At 39.2% G+C, this 22,029-nt stretch overlaps 1 protein-coding gene across 1 annotated transcript in view; it reads left to right on the forward strand.

Annotated features, from left to right (window-relative positions):
- The window catches only part of CFAP43 (cilia and flagella associated protein 43), a 3,581,735-nt gene that overhangs the window by 1,254,995 nt on the left and 2,304,711 nt on the right, over positions 1 to 22,029 (forward strand). Inside the window, exon 14 of the mRNA XM_044055952.1 lies at positions 4,111 to 4,286. Coding sequence (XP_043911887.1) covers positions 4,111 to 4,286 — 176 coding nt within the window. The remainder of the gene's footprint in view (positions 1 to 4,110; positions 4,287 to 22,029) is intronic.

Here is a 22,029-nt window from a genome sequence, read left to right on the forward strand (position 1 = left end):
CATCCTCCCTCAGCGCAAGGCCATAGTGACCATGGCCGCTTCCCACATCGGGTGGGGTGGGCATTTCCTGGGGAAGACTATTCAAGACACTTGGTCTCAAGAGGAGGCCAAAATGCACATCAGAGTCCTGGAGATGATGGCAATACTCCTAGTGTTGCAGGCATTCCAAGACTGTCTCCCTTATGGAACTATTGTGATTCAAACAGACAACATGTCTGTGGTATGGTATATCAACAAACAAGGAGGACCCAGATTTTGCCCCTTATGTCGAGAAGCCATGAGAGAGTGGCAATGGCCGATCTTTTCCATTCGATTTCTGATAGCAACGCACCTACCTGGGAAATCCAACATGATAGCAGACAAGTTGAGCAGGTCCATATTACTACCTCAAAAGTGGTCACTCAACAGAAAAATGGCAGGGATGATATTTTATCAATGGGGCCAACCATGCTGTGACCTGTTTGCAGCTCCCTGAACAACAAATGCAGCAGGTTCTTTGGCCTAATCTCCCTGTCAGGGGAGTCACCAAGAGATGTTCTCCTTCACAATTGGCCTCCAGTGCTTATCCCCCAACTCCATTAATTCCTAAATTCCTACAGAAAGCATCTTGATTGAAGAGCAAGGTCATCCTCATTGCCCTCAACAGATTTGGTTTCCCTTCCTTTGGTCTCTTCTAGTTCGCCCCCCTTGGATTCTGAATCTAATTCCAGACCTCCTGTCTCACCTGACAAAAATTGTTTACCTAGATTTCTTGTATCTAAAGTTGACCTCATGATTTTTTCCAATTCCATTGATAGAAGCTCTCTTCCCTGCTCCTCCACATTCTTTTGTCTTCCCACAAACTTTCTACTAGAAAAATTTACAAGAGCAAATAGAAAAGATTTCGTCATTTGGGGGCAGCAAGAAAACATTGACCCTTTTTCAGCATCAGTACCAAAAAATCTTGAATTCCTGGCTTCTATATTTAATAATGGGGCTAATCCTTCAACAGTTAAGGTTCAGTTAACTGCCATCTCCAATTTCCATATTGCAGTTGGTAATTCTGCATTGGCTTCTTCATGTCTTTGTAAGGCATTTATAAAAGGAACCCTTCTACTCGAACTACCTTAAAGGACCCTAGTCCACCGTGGGATCTGAACTTAATGTTACAGGCCCTAACTCAGAAACCATTTGAACTGGTTGCAAAGTGTGAATTGAAATTTTTGACTTGGAAAACCATATTTCTGATAGGTATATCATCGGCCAGGAGAGTTTCTGAACTTCAAGCCTTATCCTCTAAGCCTCCTTTTTTAATTTTTCATCACGACAGGGTGTCCTTAAGAACCAGTCCTTCCTTTTTTTCCTAAGGTGGTGTCAAGCTCTAGCATTAATCAGTCTATCAGCCTCCAGGTATTCTTTCCAAAATTTTAAAACAAAACTGAATGCATTTTAGATTTATTAGATGTTCACAAACAATTAAACTTCTGTCTACATAGATCTGAGAAATTTAGGAAATCATGTATTCATATCTTTTTCAGAAACCAGATTGAGTCAACCAGTTTCAAAAGTAACCTTATTAAAATGGGTGACAGATTGCATTTCCTTTGTTTATAATAAGTCTGGTCTGATCTTGCAAAGCCTGTAAGAGGCCAGTCTACCAGGTCCATGGCAACTTCACCAGCTTTTTTATCCAGGTCTTCCATGGACTATATTTATGTGGCTACAACTTGGGCTAACCCTCATACTTTTATTACTTGTTACGATTTGGATCTGGTCTGTAGGGGAAGAGTGGCCTTTGGCTCAACAGTACTCAGGAATGCTCTTCCTTAGACTCCACCCGGGATTCAGGTAGCTGGGGACGTTTGTCCCATAGGTTGTGGAAATAATGATAAGTGAGAACATCAGATAAAGAAGTTATCTACTCACCATAACGTTCCATCATTTTCAGTCTTCCTCAACTGCCCCCCCCCCCCCCCTCCAGCCCTCTATCCTGTTTCTCTGATTGGCTTCTGGAAGAACGGGAGAGTATTATAGAAACCAGAGTTCCTTCTGTTTGAGCTCCATATAGTGACTTTCCATCTTAAAGCTAGAATTCCATTGTGCCTTACAATAAGAAGCTGCAAACAAGATCTGGAGAATGAGGGGGACCGCTGTATTATGGGTAAGGGAGGAACTCTACAGCTTTTAGGATCCATGAACTGTGAAACAATGGCTAAGTCAGATCTGAGGATTGGATCAGAACCCATAGGTTAAGGAAGAATAAAAATGGACAGCACAGATGAAACATTATGGTGAATAGATAATGTCTTCATTCATCTGGTCTTTGTTCAGACACTGGAACAACCCACCCATCTCCCCCCCTCCAATTATCATTTCTGAGGGACCTGTGGGAATGCCTGAGACCTGGTGTTATCTTCAGGATTCCACGGCTTTGTGTGTGACCATTGTGTAATCCTTATTTGTATAGAGATATGACTGTAATTCCATTGCTGATCTGGAGAATTTCCTTAGAGCAAAGGATTATGGGAGAGGGGATGAGCTTGAGTTTGTGAGGAGATTCATTGCCAAAAGAGAAGACATCAAAGGTGACCAATCCAGCTGTTCTTGTGTCAAGATAGCGACCAGATAAATCTCTCATTCTGATAAGCATTTAATTACGTTTTTTGGGTAGCTGGAGGATGAGGGTAAAATTATAGTGATGAGCAAGATGGTGGTTAAGGCACATTACAAAACAAAGACATTTATTTGAGAGTTTGGATGTACATTTGTGAATTGGTGGCACGAGCAGCTTTATTATTGAAAATAGGCATTCTACTTAATTTTTTGGCTGAGATCATGTTGCATTTCTGGTAGTATAGGTTTGAGAAGCCATGGTTAGACTCAGATAATGAATAATTTCCTCCATGTGCCATTTGAGGTAAGTGATAATTTGGTGATCAGGGAAGACTCGTTTGCAAATTGCAGTAACCAAAGTGATGTAAAGGGGAAAAAAAGCAAAATATTCAGATGAGGTTTGTATATAGAATGTTCACACAGAAGCAGAGAGGAGAGAGATGGTCATGTATTCTGTGATGAGGTTGTACTGGAACAAATCAAGAATTGTGAGTAATAGAGCAAGGCACCAGACTTTTCTTGTTTCATATCATTTAACACCTATATAGGTTAGTTGCTGCACTTCTGAATGATCTCACACTACTCTTACTACATCAGCCGCTCCAACAAGGTCAGTTGATGTTTATAATTCTGCAGTCTGCCTCTAACACCACATCCCCGTTTTAAAATTGACAGGCTATTTAGCATTTGCAATACATTACATTAAATAATATTCAGGATGGCAAACTAAACATTATTTTCCTTTCACTGTTCATTTAAATAATACCAAATGAATGAAGTGCAAACTGTAGCACTATAATCTTTAATAATATTTGTGATATAGTGACATGGTTCTGTCATTTGTAGGATGTTAGCTGATATGCATCAGTGAACTGGTGTAATAAATGAATTGCTGTGTGAGACTGAATGTTTAACAGTACTCGTGTGACACATTATTGGGTATTATATGTTATTCAGCAGACAAAAAATTAAAGTTTGACAGATAATTAAGTATTAAGTAAAATCAATAACAAGGCACTCCACGAACCATGCAGTCCATGAAATAAATCCACCATAAATAAAAAAAAAAATCTGTTTTATTTTGAAACTGGTAAGCGCTTTCACATAGGAGCTTCTTCAGACCATCCATGGATAGTCTGAAGAAGCTCCTATGTGAAAGCGCTTACCAGTTTCAAAATAAAACAGATTTTGTTTTATTTATGGTGGATTTATTTCATGGACTGCATGGTTCGTAGACTGCCTTGTTGTTAATTTTACTTATTTGTTCTTATTGCTTGAGCAGTACCACGTTTGCCCTCTATGGTGTGCATTTGTATTATTTTAGATAATTAAGTATGACAGTGGCACGTTTAAAGGGAGAACCAGTTGTCATTTAAGTCAGTATATAAATAAATTTGTAAATCATTGCATCACATTAATGGTCTAGGTAGGGCATGACTCCTTTGCAAAATAGAGTATGGAATTTATGAAAAATTCAGGATAGTTTCTAAAGTTTACTTTTCATCTTTCCTTTTCTAGGTCCGTTATATGCAGAGCAATGTGCAGATAACAGAGGTGTGCTGAAAAATTTTATCATTCAAAAGCAGCGTTATACTGTTGAACATACTTTGTGTTCTGCAGTTCTGGGAACCAGCAACACAATATATGGATATTGCAGTCAGACAAAATATATCCACAAATACCTGATCTCTAAGGTAAACTGAAATTTTCTGCAAAGCTATATTGATTTCAGACTTTTACCCTTTAGTTCAGCTACAAGGACTAGGACTGAATACCATTTGATGGCAGATATCCTGGCAGATATCCAAGGAATCAATCTCTACATTACAAAGGTGACAAGTAGGCTTAGAGAGTACTGTTTTGTGTCACTACTGACACAAGCTATTTAAGCCGTGGTCAGTTACGTAAGGAGGAAGACTCAGAGGAATGCCCTTTTTACTTTTAGAAGTATGTGTTATTAGTCAGTATGTGACTGACTTGACAAGGAAACTGGGAGATTTGATTTTGATGAATTTAGTAGAATATGTGCCATGAGCTGCCTGTACTGGATGTCATCAGGCTGCGTTTTGTTTCTTACACATTCACACTGTAGTGGTGTTATATGCCTATAATGCTGATGGTGTCAATTTGTGCTGTATTTATCTTACACTAGTAAGCATCACACTGAAGGAATGGTTTGATACTGATGCTCCTTTATTCTTGTGGTAGAGTTATGTCTGAATAGCTAGAGGTGTTTTCTGAGTTGTTGTTTCACTGCTTTTTGTTGCTGTGTTTTGTTTAACTTTTTATTACATTTTTTCCACTTCTGATATTTGCCTTCTACCATGCACACTCTGCTGCTCTGATGCCACCTACTCAATCTCTTCGGCAAGGTAGGAAAGAAATAGGAGTGACTTTTCTGCTTCGGCCCACCCTTAATGCCACTTCCTGCACACTGCAGTTCTGGGTTGTTGTTGTGGTCATGTCTGCACACTATCACAAGTTCACCTTCTACAGTAAGCCAGCTACTTGCTGTTCTCCTATAACTTACTTTGACTGCTTAGCTTCCAGAGGGGGCCTTAGCCTGTCAGGAATCTCACCATTCCCTAGAATGGGAGAACCAGCATTTAAGCTGCACAGTCTTAGCGCATATGTCCATCTGTCTTCTCCACTGTTCTGGCTTTTTACTTGCACCTGGGTTTTCTGAATCGCCATATAAGCACATTATTGCATTCTTAAAAAATCTTCACTTATCCGTGAGTTACAGAAATTTCCATAAGTTCTAACTGAAGTCATGGTCTGATCCCAAGTATCCACAGTCCTTGTAATAAAACACACTGCTTCAGATATTCATCAGCACTTAATATTGTTATAACTTCAAACAATAGAATGATATTCCTTTGCCTAGAAGAGCCATACTACAAAATCCAAAGGAGGGGGAGGGGCTGGGCTCCTAGCTACTTGTGTTATTTATTATCATTTGTTAACTCTGTAAGCGAACTAGTCCTTAGACATACATCACGCTGTAAGATGCATGAAGTATTTCAATTAGGCAGAGATAAGAAATCCAGTATTTTTCATTAATAACAAACATATACATATGAATATGTTGTATGCAGTTTATAACACAGGTAGATCACACAAGCAGGGAGTAAAGTATTCAGATATATACACTTCGGACACAATCGCTTTTGCTTAGTCAACTGCTCTGTCTTCATTGCCCAGGTTTCTGTACCATAGAGAAGTACTGGTCACACCACTGTTTTGTACGCCTCACTCTTCAACTTCTTTAGCATTCTTCTGTCACACACTATCCCTGGCACTTTGTATCCGTTGGTTGCAGCACCTCTGATTGTACTTTTGACTTCCTCATTGTACTTTTGACTTCCTCATTCAGACTGCCCTTTCTCCCAACCACCCCTCCCAGATACTTGGAGCTGATAAACCTGTTCCACTGTTTTTCCTTCTGTCTCAATATCCAGCTTCATCTGACTTCACCCATTTGTTTGCAATGGCAACTTTCTTGTCTGTACTCATTTTCATCCCATGTGCACTCTTTTCTGCTATCCTTTCCTGAAGTTCTTTTTCAGAGTCTGCTTGTAATGCTACATCATTTGTATACAACAACTTTGTTGAGCCGCCCTCTCCTAACTGTTTGCTGATGTAGTATATCACCAGTATGAACAGCAAGTGGGATCAGAGCTGAACCCTGATACACACCCACTGCCACTGGGAACCCCTCTGTGAGTCTTAACACTGTTCCTACTCATGTTACTGGGTCCTTGTTTTGAAATCACTAAATACTGAAATACATTTGAGTTTCAAATTTCATATCTTTCAGAAAATGTATGCTAATGCAAAATCTGTTATTCTAACAATTTTCTAAGTTTATAAGATCAATATTTAAAATGTGTCACTTTTTTGGGTCTTTATTCCCATCATTTTTGGTTTTGTCCAGATTTCTTGCATGTAGAGGTTGAGCTGTGTATGCACAAAGCCTGCATTAATAATTCTACCAGTGTTTCTGGGACTTTGAAATATCATGGATCATATGCAGCCACTATGAACAACAAATCGCTGCATCTGACTTGCCTGGCTTCTTAAAAGCAGCTGAAATGTTCTGTAAATAAACTGTTTTTTGTTCTCTAGCTGAGCTATTTATTGTTTTTTACTGCATTTGCTTAGAGTTTGAAGTTGCATTTTTTCCACTTCTGCAAGGGCTGCTGTTATACAATTGTAGTACTCTAAATGCATTGTATCTGCTGTTTTCAGTGCTTTTAGGCATCTATTTTTGTGGTTCCCACTTGGGCTCCAAACCAGCCATTTTGCATTAAGAGGGTCAAAGTCTACACTCTTGTGGCAGGAGAGGGTTCATTTCACCTATACCAGCTGGAAATTGCTGGTGGAAAGCTTATTATTTGCTTACCTGATTGGCCTATGGGCATACCTACTTTAAAACTTGCTTTTATCTGCTTGTATATAAGCCTCTTATACGCCCAACACTGCTCCTTGTGCAACAGCAGTTAGTGGTGCCCTTTATATATGCAATCACTAGAAGCTGTACTATTCCCAATAAAAGTACTTCTGATATTTTCAAAAGCACCGTGCTATTCAAGGTGAAACTTGTTGCACGCTGAGCAACACTGCCACATTTAGTGAGCACTAGATTACATTATTACAGCACTCAGAATTGTCACTGTTCAAACAGCAACTGGTTTGTGCACAAGGCAGCATCACCATGTAGGATAGCAGTAGATTACACTACATAAGCAACCATTCCTCATCCTGTTACTGACACCCCCCATTCTTGGTGGACATAGGCATTCTGAAGCAGTGTACAATTCCTTATGTTCACTGACAACCACCTAATTCTGAAACAACCAAATACAGTATGTGAGAGATATAGTTACACAATGTCACTGGAGGCACGACTCTCACATACAGACACAGAAAATATCATAAGACACCATGAGATGTAGTTTTATCTACCAAGGCCATAAGGCATAACACCACACAACCCATAGGAGACTCCATTGTGAGACAGACTGATGTCCTACTCACCAGGCTGGATAAGGAGAAGGTTACAGTTAGTTGCCTATCAGGGGTCAGGATTTGCCAAATTGTGCAGCACTCAGGTTATGTGGGTGTAAATGATCCAAGATGTACCTCACTGAAGTATATAAAGACAGACATGATTGATCTCTCAGAATGTGTGTCCCAGGCAGGTATGAGCCTAGCATTAAGCAGCATTCTTCCATCTCCAATGATGATGCCACAATACCAACAGAAAATGATTGACTTTAATAATTGGCTTAGCTACTGGTGTCATTTCAAATGGGTGCAATATTTGTCAGCCTTGGAGAAAATGATTGACAGGCCACACTGCTTTGCTAGGGATGGTCTTCACCTGTCATCACTAGGCTTTTCAGTATTGTCCAAAACATTATCCATCCCTATCACGCCTCTTTTAGGAATTGCCAAACAGACAAATCTTTCAACATAGCAAAATCTTCTTAGGATAAGCTAAAGGTGTCACTGCTTAATGCTATGATTCTCAACAAGGGCCTATACTCTCTGGAATCACTCCTCACCCTGGAGAATGCTGACATCTGTGCAGTTACTGAGACATGTTTCAAAGCCACAGAAAGCACCTCTGCAATACAAGGCTGTAATGCCGTTCACATGTTCCGACCACCCACTGTTCATGAAAGGAAAAAAGGTGGAGTTGTATCTATCCACATAAAGGATAAGCACACCTCAAGACTGGTCAAACAATATGACATGCTTGAGCTATTCCATGACCAACTAACCAGAGGAAAAATCCCTTACCATATTCTTGCTAGCTGCAGATCCTCCAACATGAACCATGAAAACTATACCTCATACCTGAGTTTACTAGAATCGCTTACCTTTAAGCCCAACACCATACTCATGAGTGATTTCAACTAACTGGGAAGCATACACAGCCACTAACATACAGGCTGAACAATTTCTAGACTTTGTTAATGCAAATGCCCTGGAGCAGCTAGTCTGCACTTCTACTAGGGGTACAGATATCCTAGACCTGGTACTCACAAATATGGGAGAGCATTGCACCCCTCCCCCCAAACAAAATGTCCTCACTGGTTTGATCAGGTCACAAAATGGTCTCCCTTGAAATAAATCAGGGGACTATTCAAGTCTTCAAAAGCAAATTTTGAGGAAAAAATAGCTTCACAAGTTAAGGATAACCATAAGGCATTTTTCAGTTATGTCTGCAATCTTAAGGTCAGCACCCAAGAATGTGCAGAGTTAGTTGTAGACAACATCACCTATACCCAGTCAAAATATATAACAAATCTGCTGGCCAATAAATTCAGCACAGATTTCACCTCCCCATTACCTCTGGTTAGCCCCCTACCAGGAAATTGCAAGTTGGGAGCAATCACGGATTCTCCCAACAATGTAGCTATCCTTCTGAAGGGTCTGACTCACAAAAATTGATCGGTGCCAGAACCATAGCCTAAAACTAAATGTAAAAAAAAATGCATAATCATACCCTTTAGCAAGGCAAATACCCTTGCAAATTAAAATATTACTAGCACATCCCTAAAAGTGGACTCAGAGTTCAGAGATAGAGGTACACAGATAGATAGTAGTCTGAACTCTGACCTCTGTGTGCCCACAGTGGTAAAGAAGTCCTTATATGTGCACAGCTTATAAGTAAAGGCACGGCATGCAGATCCAAGGAACTCTGCCCTCATCAGCCCAATAATCAAGTACAGTGCACCTTTCGGCATGTACTTAGCCAGGCACTTGAAACAGTTTTTGTGGTCTCAGAGGCCCCTTACAAAAAATATATATATACAACATGTCCTGTATGGCTTGACAAAAATCCCTACCCCTTTACTCTGTCTTCTACCAATTATTAAGGGATGATTTGTGTCTAACCTAGAAGGTGCTCTCAAATCCAGCCCTCATCAGGGCCACCTGATCTAAGTATCTAAACCTGGTCTGTGACATGAGCAAAACATGCTGGAGAGACAGATATGTGTCTCAGAGATTACTCATTCTCTGGAACAGGCTTCCATAAAGCAGAGCCCTACTCTCTTCAAAAGCAGTTTAGATCAGCGGATGAGGAATCAGCGCCCATGACCATTATAGACAGGGCAGTACTTTAAAATACTCAGAAGCAAAGGCACAAACATAAGCTCTCCTCAGGCCTTAAGGATTGCAAATTGGGTAAAATTCAGATAATAATGCCTAAGCTTGTAAGGGCTCTTGAACTTCTTGCCTAGTAATCTCCTATGAACCTATGACTTCCAAAGTCAGCTTTCTTGAGACATTATCATAGGCTTTCTCCAAGTCTGGGAATGCCCAGTTGGAATCTTTTTTCATCTCCAGCTTCTTCCCTACTATTTGTCTCATGGCAAACATAGGGTCAGCTGTACTGCATCGTAAACTGTATCCAAACTGCTCATCTCCCATGTTACAATCTAGCACTTTTTGTTAACTAATCACCCTAATCATAAAATCTAATTTTAACATTAGATTATTGTCTCACAACTCAGAAAGTCTAGACGTAATGTTGATGTCCTGCAAAAAAGGTGAACGCATGCTCTTGAAATTATACTGAAGTTAGTTCATGTGCCCCAACCCCCCTCCCATATTTGGTCTGGCATCCATTAACTGAGATATCTTTAATCAGTCCTTGCAGTGTGGCATGAAAGTATCAAATGGTTATTGGAAGAGGAATCATCATAACTAATGCAGTTCCACTTGTTCACTGGTTACTTAGAAATGCAGACACATTTTCTTTTATTCTCCAGACATGTCATATATTTCTTAATGTGAATGAAACATGCTAACAATGTACAACAAATGTGTTGCTGCATTACATAGGCATGCATATCAAGACTATAGCTTAAAGTTGTCATTCTGATTTGTAATACCACTGCAAGAAAAATCCAGCCAGGATAGAGTTTTCACTGTGTGATAACTTAAACCCTGGCAAATGACCCCTTAAGGACATCAGGTGTTTCAGCAATATGACTTTTGAATGTCCATGACTTTTTACTTTTTAAGTCTTTGTGGATACATTCAAACCAATAAAGCCAAACCTCATTAGCTCTGGGCAAGCATGCTTCAGCCTTCTTAAGACCTCATCAGCAGAGCATAAGTGGAATATTTGACTATAACACAGGATCTATAATCCAGCTGTTATCCATGACAGTTAGGGTGTGAACAAAATATCCAAACTAACATGCAAATCAAAGAGTAAAAAGGTCACACAGACAAACTAATTAGTAAAAGCTACCAGAAAAAAAACAGCCTTAAACCTCCTGTAGTAGAGGCCCATGGGATATATACAAATGACCCTTTAAAGACATCGTGTTTCAGCAATATGACTTATGAATGTGCATGACTTTTTACTTTTTCTTTTTAAGTCTTTGTGGATACATTCAGGCAAATAAAACCAAACCCACTTGTTCTGGACATGCACGTTTCATCTTTCTTTGGTTTGGATGTTAGTTGGGACAGTTTGCAGACACATTAATGGTTATGGACATCAGCTGGGTTATAGACCCCATTTTTCAAAAGTATAGCCAAATATTCCACTTCTGCTCTGCTGATGAGGTCACAAGAAGGAATTTTGTAAATAATTATATGCCATTTGTGAATATCAAACTGATTTATACGAGATGCCTGTGTTACAAATGTATTAGAACTGTATATCGCCTACTTAGAGGTGATCTCTGCTTGACTTACAAAGTCATGTCTGACCCAGCTCTGTTAGAAATGCTACATCTAAAGAAATCCCAATCACTCCACACCATATGCTCCAGAGACCTCAACCTCATTACCACAATCAACAGAATGTGCTGGAGGGACAGGTTCATAACCCAGAGACTGCCCATGCTATGGAATAGACTTCCCATACATGTCAAACAGAGCACCTCACTGGCCCTCTTCAAGAGAAATCTTGATGAGTGGATGGGAAATAGAAAATTCACCCCAGGGATCACGCCAATGGCTCTACTCGACAGAAGCACTGGAAACTAAGATCGGGTGGCACAATGTCAGGGTAATCCTATGGGCTAGGCTTGTAAAGGCTCCAGGGCCATTAGCCTAGTACACACCTATGAACCCATGAAGATGCTAGTGTTACAAATGTATTAGAACTGTATATCATGTGTATATCAAACTTATTTGTACAGACGTTTGTGTTGAAAAGGTGTTTGTAAAGTGCTTGTGTTTGAAATGTATCCACAGTGTGCCCTACTGGAGAGAACAGAACTATTGTAACTGTTTAAATGTATATATTTTATTTTAACAGAGGAAACTGGAAATCAGGAGGTTAACCTCAGTTCAGCAAACTTTAAAATATATCTGAAATTAAATCAGTTTGTAGGGTAGGCCATAAAGATGCTATCTCACAGGTTTCAATGCAGCCAGAGATGCCAAGTCTATACTAGGAAGCTTTCTGTATTGCCTTTGGAGTGAACTAATTACTACACTGGAAGTGTGGAGGTATGCAATTGTTGTATGACTTCCAGCACCTACCATAGATCTGAGCAAAAGCTCTTGTGTGTGTATTATTACAGGTAGGTGCTAATTTCTGACAGCTTCCAGCAATGGGGATTTGCATTGGAGCTAGAAATCAGATTACTAGAAATGATGTCATTCTGCAAGCTATCTCACAAGTAATATTTTAAATATTATTTTGAGAAGCCTCTTAGTGAGACTGAGCATTCTGCATTCTGTCTTGGGCCTGACAAAAGACCATTCATCATATCATCTGCCTTGCTCTATGAAGTAAGTTATTATGGAATAGTATAATTCTCTTAGATTCAGTCAGGAATATAGTGAAGCTTAGTTTAGATATTGTTGTTCTTAATTTGTCTGAGCATGTTCTTCAGTGTTATTTTAAATATTTCCTGTGATTTGAACTCTGATGTCACTGTGAATATATACTTAGTCTTTTCTTGCTGTTTTATTATTTATTATTAAATATATTTAAACCTTTTATTGTTTCTGATCTTAGTAGAGATATTTAAGTTTAGAGAGTATTTGCATATCTATTTGATGACACTGTGTGGGACACTCCTAATAGCCTTGCTCTTGGTTAAACTACCATTTGTATTAATATTAATTTTACTCAGTTTATTTGGGTACCCTTGTAAGGGCCTTAAAGTAGATGGCAAGGGGTTTTGGTGGCAGTGGTAACTACCTTATAGTCTGGGCAAAAGGGGGCACAGCTAGTAAGCCTGTGCCAGCCTTTCCCAGGTGTGTGTGTGTGTGTGTGTGTGTGTGTGTGTGTGTGTGTGTGTGTGTGTATGCAAATCAAATCTCAAAGAGTACGTGTGTCAGCTACTTGGGCAGGGACACAAAGCACTGGTTGGACAGACAGAGTGTTGGAGGACTTGGCTTGGAACCCTGGCTAAGGGCTCAACTCTATAGCTGTGCCAGTGGGGAGCCTTATTGGCGATCTGGAGAAAGAGGGAGAAACTAGCCCCGGACCGACTGTATTTCCTGTGTGCTCTTAAGGTAAATTGCACTTGACTGTACCTGATATAGAGAGCTGCATCTGGAAATACTGTGTTGGTACCTGTTATCCTCCCAGTGAATGTCCCCCATTGGTGCCAGTGGTGAGGATTTAGGTTCCTTGATTACTGGCCCAGTGGAGGGTCATCACATATTGGTTGGCAGTGTTGGGATATCCACGTCACACTCCCATCATGGGTAAAATATGAATTCTAACTACAAATACTGTTCAACAGAAAAGCATTTGGTTGTGATTCTATACAAAGTAAAGCATGAAGATCAAGAAGTATTCAAAGAGACTTTTACTGAATTGAAGACACAATACTGATTTCACCAAAAGGCTTTATCAATAGAAAAATGGTGCAGGAGAATCGTACCATATTTAAACAGCCTTATTAATGACATTGCTGGTGAAAAGGAAGCTATCATCATCATCATCATTTGCCAGTATTAACCAGTAACTTGCCAGCAGGTAAATATACCCCAATGTTCTTCGTGTTTCACTGTTGCAGTCATTACATTTGGGTAATCTGCTGGCATGTTGCCCTCAGTTCGCCTGATTAACAAATTCTTGGGTCCTGCATCAGTTGCTGTCCCTTCTTCCATGACATCAGGTTGTCAGGAGTACAAAACATGCAGCCGATGCCATTACATCAGTCTTTCTTGCCGCGCTGTGCCAGAAGCAGTTCACAAGTGCCAGTTGGCCGACTCCTGAAATTTTCGTTTTCAGAACCAAAGTCGTCAACTAAAAGCTAAGTACCCTGTTGGGGAAACTTTTTCTAGCTTCTTACCGATGTCAGTAAAAGTTAATAATTGTATTACTTGTGGGAAGCAAATACCTCATAAGGATTTTCATTTGTACTGTATTCCTTGCCTAGGCCCTGACCACAACGTTCCTTGCTGTCAGTTTTGTGCTAAATTTAATCAACGCACTATTAAACATCAGTATATTTTTGCTTCTAAATATTTTGGCTCAAGATTTAACTAGCAAACCAAAAAATAGAGCCAGCATACTGTGACCTGAAAACTTTTATTAATAAATAAACAACAAAAAACAGACTGGTTTCGGCTGGAAAATATCACAGCCTTCCTCAGTGTGAAACAAATACATCAATCATTGTTATTTAAATATACCCATCTTGAAGCTTATTGGTTCTTCCTAAAATTGTTCATTAAGGCCAGGTGAGAATAATCCCCCTAGCTTGACAATCCACTTTTTTTCTTTAGCATTTAAAATGGAATTCCAACCAGTCTTATTTGAACAATTCCCTTTTATAATATCAGTCACCATAAAAGAAAATTTGGCAGTTTTATGTACCAAATGATGTTTGAAAAGTGCATTATTAACCTTTTTATTCTTAATAATGCTGATGTGTTTGATATTCTTAGTCTAAGTGGACGGGAAGTTTGTCCAATGTAGAATGAGCCGCAATTACATGTGGCCAAATATACAAGCCAATCACTGCTGCAATTGGCAAAAAAATTCAGATCATAAACCCGAGCACAATTTCTGCTAGAGAACTGTTTTGATTTACATACGTAATCACAATTGGTGCAGTGGCCACAAGGAAAACAACCCGTCAATGGTTCACCAGTCAATGTAGTCTGTAAAAATTGTGAGTGATTGTTCACATTACTACGTTTGTAATGACTGAAACAGGAACTGAGATTTCTATCTTTACGGAAAGAAAATAAACATCTGTCTGGTATAATACTAGCCACCTCATAGTCACACTGCAAGATATTCCAGTGTCTATGCACACTTTGGATGAAAGTGTCCGAGTTTCTGGCATAAGTGGTTACAAGCCTGATGGGTTGTGATGCAGTGACTTTATGATCCTTATAACTCAATAGTGCCTGTCTGTCAAGTGTATTGACAAAATTACTGGCCTTCATCACATGTCCCATACTATAACCACGAGACCTAAATCTGCTGGTAAATTCCTTCCTTTGTTGTTGGAAGGAGGATTCATGAGAGCAAATGCGCTTTATTCTAATAAATTGTGATTTGGGAATGTTACGTGCAATGTGTGGCGGGTGAAAACTGGAGGCATGGAGGACGGTATTGTACTGGGGATACTTCCTGAATACTTCTGTACCTAATGTATGGTCAGGTAATCTGTTGATTAATGCATCCAAAAAAGTAATAGTATTCAGATCATAATGGATGGTGAATTGTAGTCCCCATGTGTTGTTGTTCAAATAAGATATGAAATCGATTAATTGATATTCATCGCCCTTCCACACCATCCAACAGTCGTCCAAGTAACGTCTCCAGATGTCAATATATTCAAGAAAAACATTGTTTTGGCAATCATAAATGATGTATTTTTCAACATAGGCCATGAATAAGTCTGCATATATCGGGGAAAATGATGCCCCCATTGCTGTGCCTTTTGTTTGCCAATAGTAAATATCTTGATAAAAGAAGACGTTACTGGTAAGAACATGTTTTGCTAAACCAACCAGAAATTAATTGAAATCTGGTAGATACAAACCTGCCACCTCTAGCCAGTAAGCCAATGCATCCAAACCTGCTTGATGAGGAATATTAGTATATAAAGCGCTAACATCAAGCGTGCACATGAACCAACCAGGTTTGAGTTGAGTATCTGAAATGATTTGTAAAAAATTTGTGGTGTCTTGCAAACGTAATTGTACTACATATAACAAGGGCTTCAGATGTTTAGTAAGGTATAGGGACAATGGTTCGGTAATGTACCCCTTCCCTGATACAATCGGTCTACCAGGTGGGGTTACAGGGTCCTTATGGATTTTCGGTAGGAAATAAATATATTGAGATGCCGAATCTTGAATCATAAGCTGCTGCATAGTATCCTTAGTATTGATAGCTTCATCCCTGGCTCAAACCAAAAAATCATCAATCTGTTTCTTAAACCTGAAAGTTGGATTAACAGGCATTACCGAATAGTATCTCTGATCAGAAAGTTGTCTTTTGGCCTCACTATCATAGTCACACCAATTTAGTAGCAATACAGCCCCACCTTTATCAGCAGAGATAATAACTATATCCCTGTTGTTCTGTAGCTCCAGAATAGCTTGTTTCTCAGCCAAAGTAATATTGTTTGATTTACACCGTATATCAGAGCTGGAAAAATGAAGATATTTGAGAACGCTATTCTGGAACTGATGTACCATGGGATGTATAGGAGGAGCAAAGCTTGATTTGTGATATACAAATTTGTCTTTACTAAAGTTAATATCAGTGACACCAAAGTATAATTTCAAATTCATATTTCTACAGAAAGACATCACATCTTGGACCAATGTGTCTTTAGGAGCCATGAAACCCAAAATAAAAGTTAGACCTTTATTCAAAATTGACAGATGGATGGGTGACAAAACAAAACCAGACAGATTTAAAACATTCACATTTGTATTAGCATTCAATTCTTCATTGCCATTTTCAATAGACCTTGTATATTGTGTATGCCTTCTGTGTTTGCGCCCCCCACGCTTGTATCTGCGTCTAAAGGGTTCAGTCCAGGTGCCCTTTTGGGGGACGGTGAGCCTGATACTGACTGCAACTCATTGTCAGTGCAAGATGAAATATCCTCCGTCGATGAGGCAGTATCTGTACTCCATTTTCTAAGAATGGAACGGGGTCTCTTCCCTTTCTGAGTTTTAGTGGGAAATGATGTAAATCTAACATATTTACTGGTAAAAGAAAAAGGATTAGTACTTTGGTAGTCTGCTTGATCTCTTTGAAATTTCTTAATTTTCCTAGTCCTAAGTTGTTCTTCTGAGTTATGGAGGTCGGACGCTACCTTATTCAATTGTTTGTTAAAGAAGTATTCTCCTTCAAATGGTTTAACCTCATCAGCCAATTTGGTGACTGCATTTATTTCTCTGTCAACTGCCCGATCATGAAAATTAGATAAAGCTTCAACAAAAGCCATAGTGGCCTGTTGTTGTATTGTAGACCATTGACTATTGAGTTCTTCATCAGCTTCCCCCACATGGGGTTGTATACATACTCTCAAACCTCGCGGAGTTATACCTTTGGCAATGTACGCCTTGAATAATTTAGAGTGCCAAACATTTGATCTTAAAGATCTAAGATGTTTATGTAATTTTTCAAAAGCCATTGCACAAGTAGATTCAGGGCCCAATTGGTCATTTGTATTCATATTGTTCTGTGTAGAAGACCCAAGCCCAAATGCTCCAAGGTCTTCCCTATCAGCAGATAAACCAGTAATCAAGCTGGAGAGATCCATTTTGCAAAAACAAAAAGGATGGTATAAACAGAAAAAATATATGTGTGTAATATATTTAGTATTACTGACAATAATAGCCACTTACAACAGGCTACGTCAGTTTATAAGGTTCCAATACAAAAGGTCCCAATAGAAGTGACGATATTAATTCGAGGACAATAACAGCTCAAAATGAAACAAATTGTTAATCAATAAAGGCTGTGTCCTTTGATGAATTGTAAAAATAGATTACCCACACTATTGAAAATAACTTGTGCCAAAAAAAAATTTTTGACCAATAGACACAATACTCCAAGGGCAAAGAAATTTAGATAGTATATAGACATCAATAGCCAATGCATCAAGTACTAAATCAATAGCTAAAACAATAAAGTTGACATCAGAAAAGCAAATGCAGTCAGAAAACCAATCTGATGATGGATGGTTGATATAAAGGAGTACAAAGGGCAAGAGATCTATATGTGTATGAGGAGTGATGTCCAAAAACAACTAGTAATAAAAAGTTGAATGTTTAATATTCTTGCCAAACCCAACAGAACCTGAATAATAAGGAATGACCTCCAGTCGTATAACTGATATAGTCACCTGATTCATGGACCTGAATATTACCATAAAATACACAAAAAATTATTTCTATGTGTGAATGTATCATATGCCTGAAGAATAAAAAAGAATAATCACATGTACCTGATGACACTAAAGAATAATCCCTAACTAACTCACAGAAGACTGATTTATATAAACATGTATGGAAACCAACAATTTAAACTAAATAACTACAGAAAAGATATAATGAAATCATAATATGTGGACCACAAAATATCTGACAATGATTAGATGCAGCAATGAAATAGTTGTCAGAAACATGTAATCTAAAAAAACCCAATTGTTAAATATTGTCTTATACTTTGAAAAAAAAAACAAAAGTATATTGTGCTATAAGTTATTATAATAATTCCACAGGAAAAATCCTGTAATATGTGGGTCCAAAAGAAGACCGACCAAAACTCGCTATAATGGCAAAAAGAAAATGCAGTTGTAAATACATATAAATAACCAACTGACATTGGTCACAGATCTGCAGGTGTTAAAGTCCTCATATACAAATAATTAGTCCAATAGAGAACGAGTGAAGACATCAAAATGTATTGCTGTAAATAATAACATCCAAAAAAGAAGTCCACACAGCCTCGCTGGTAAGATAAAACACAATCCCAAAGATATGTCTCATCAAAGGGAGGCGAACAATCCCCCAAGCTGTTGACTAACAACAACAAAATGTATTGGAACCAAAGAAGCGTTGGAGTTCAAAAAAACGAAACACAGTACCTTAATCTGATGAAATGCAATGTATATGAACCACAATTCCCTTCAGATTCTGCCAAACCAAAACCTGGAATTATAGGCAAACCATTGGTGCTCAATCCAATTGAACGATTCCCGTCGTGCATACACAAACCCTGTTATTGCACATGGGAAAATGCGAGAACAGATAAACAGTACCCTTCTATCTTGTCGCTGTTTAAAAAAAAGTTACAATGGTAGACGAAAAGACACCACAGATCCAATTGTAAAGTGACCATCCCATAGAATGGAAACAGGATATCCACCAGACAATATATCTTGCTGCTATAGACTGCCAAAGCATTGAAAAACGCTAAAATGACACTACTGTCACTAATAAAGCCAACTGTTCATAGTATTCCACATGTAAACCATGTAATAATCCAACAGACCGGATAACCAGAAAAAATGACTGGTCGATTTGAATGGGAGAACCAACGTTGCAACGATGTTGGTAAAAAATTGAACAGAAAATAAAAAAATGAAAGACTGCAGAAAAAATCAAGCAGTCAGTATCAAGATCACAGGCCCCCAGCAGGATATGGACAGGAGTGTAACATCTAAAAAGAACCTCCTGTACGAAGGCAAGTGCACGGCTCAAACCAAATAACCAGCAAACCAACCAGCATACTGTGACCTGAAAACTTTTATTAATAAATAAACAACAAAAAACAGACCGGTTTCGGCTGGAAAATATCACAGCCTTCCTCAGTGTGAAACAAATACATCAATCATTGTTGTTTAAATATACCCATCTTGAAGCTTATTGGTTCTTCCTAAAATTGTTCATTAAGGCCAGGTGAGAATAATCCCCATAGCTTGAAAATCCGCTTTTATTCTTTAGCATTTAAAATGGAATGCCAACCAGTCTTATTTGAACGATTCCCTTTTATAATATCAATCGCCATAAAAGAAAATTTGGCAGTTTTATGTACCTAATGATGTTTGAAAAGTGCATTATTAACCTTTTTATTCTTAATACTGCTGATGTGTTCTGATATTCTATTTTTGAAATTCTATTTTTTGGTTTGCTGGTTATTTGGTTTGAGCCGTGCATTTGCCTTCGTGCAGGAGGTTCTTTTTAGATGTCAAGATTTAACTAACCAGAAATGTTGTCTGTTAGCAATCCGACTACCGGAATACCTAAAAAACACAAAGAAAAAGACAGAGACAGACCGTCGAGGTCCAAAACCGATGACAAAGCTTTTCCTAAGCCAGTCGCCGGTTCGCCAGTACTCAGTGAGGCGCATTCGCAGCCCCTGATACCCGTTACTTTTGATTTGCAGGCCTCTACTGAGACCCATTCGGAGTCCGGTATGCCGCGAGATACTTTAAGTATTGAACCCGCGGATGTCTCTACCTTAGATGGGTCCGGAGCCGCTGAGCAGGCACTGACTTCTGAAGTGGTTTTCAGACCTAAATATTTGTATATTAAACCGATGCCATCTTCAAAACTAAGGCCAAAATCTACTTCTATGTCTAAAAAAATGACGCTTAGGCCACGTGTACAGGCCCCAATGCCTAAAAAACAAATGATTAAAATGGCTGAGGACTTAATTACTTTGATCAGGGATACCCATCCCCCTACTGCTAAGAGGCCTAGGCAAGGCACTGACTTTGAATCTTCAGATCAGGTTTCTATTTCTTCTGATTCCTCTTCTGATCAGAAATTATCTATTCCCTCTTATGAGGACTCTGATGCAGAAGATTCCATCCCTTCAACTTCTCCTCCTGAGGATTTTTCTTTTGCAGAAACTTTGCATACTTTAAGGGAACCCTTTCCCTGGGAGAGTCAGGATTTCTCAGAATCTAAAAAGAGACCTAGGGATTTCCTTCTTCTTCTTCCTCAGCATAGGCCTTTGGCTATACCTCCTGTTCTAGACATTGTTGATGATGTTTTCTCAGAATCCAGTATGGCTCCTGATTCCCTGCCTCCAGCTCCTAGTAAGCCAGACAGATATTACAGGGTTCCTGACTCCCACAAATTCCTTTTTAAAAACCCTACTGCTGACCCTGAAACCATTTCTCAAGGTCCCAAGGGCATTAAGGCTTCTACTGCTAAAAATCCTACCCTTTCTGATAGAGATTCCAGGGAGCTGGATAGATGGGGTAAGAAGGTTTACACGTCTGCAACCTTGGCCATCAGGGCTTTAAACTGTCAATTTCATATGCTTAAATATCAACAGCATGTCACGGGCTTACTTAAACAGAAAATGATGTTGATTTCTGACTGTGTGGAAAATAGAGAGTTGCAGGATTTATTGCATTCAGCTGAACCAAGTTGGAAAGCATACTTTGCAATGTGGTTTTGATTCCTTGGAGGCCTCTTGCAGGGCTGCTTTAACTGGATCTGTAATAAGAAGGCAAGCTTGGCTCAAGGAGCAAAATCTGCCTGACCATGTTAAAGCAAAATTGTTGGATGCTCCTTTACAGCAGGACAGTCTGTTTGGTAATAAGGCAGAAGAAGTTTTGAAAAAGATGGAAGATAAATCTAAATATATGCAAACTGTAAAAGATTTCCTACAAGTGCAGCCACCCAGGTTCAGTAAGCACTGGCCTACTAAGAAGTGGTCCTTTCCAGTACCCACCAGAGCAGCTCAGGTCAAACCCAGACATTCCAAAGGCTCCAGGTTTCACTCACAAGGAACTTATCGAACAAACCAATGGGGTGCTTCCAACTCCAAATCTGGAAGTAACAAGGCACCTTCCTACGGTAAACAGTCTCAATGACTTTCCACTGCAGTCACCAAGCACTTATCTTTTGGCCGCCTCTTTGGGGGGAAAATTGGCACTTCATGCATGAAACTGGCAACTGATTACCCAGGACAAGTGAGTTGTAAATATAGTATCCCAGGGATACAGATTTCCACACGTTGCCAATCCCAAACGGATGGCCAGATCTGCCTCCAAATCAGTGGGCAGAGGCCCAGAAACAAGTCATGTCCCTCATGAATATGGGGGCTATTCAACCTATACCAAAAAAGGAAAAGGGACAAGGTTTTTATTCAAGACTTTTCCTGGTACCCAGAAAAGACAAATCATGGCGTCCAATTCTGGATTTCTCCATTCTAAATACATTTCTGGACATTCCAAAATTCAAGATGCTGACTCTACAACAGTTGCTAACTATGCTAGGCAAGGATGCCTGGTTGGTAACTCTAGACTTAAAAGAGGCTTACCTGCATATCCCAATTAGGGAATCTTGCAGAAGATACCTCCGCTTCAAAGCAGGCTATTTGCATTACCAGTTCTCTGCACTGCCCTTTGGCTTATCTACTGCGCCCAGGGTCTTCACAAAGTGCCTGGCACCAGTAATTGCATTTTGCAGGCAAAGAAATATTCAACTTTAACC

The sequence above is a fragment of the Protopterus annectens genome, chromosome 14.part0, assembly GCF_019279795.1.
Source record: "Protopterus annectens isolate FY-2018-M chromosome 14.part0, PAN1.0, whole genome shotgun sequence".
Taxonomy (NCBI): domain Eukaryota; kingdom Metazoa; phylum Chordata; order Ceratodontiformes; family Protopteridae; genus Protopterus; species Protopterus annectens.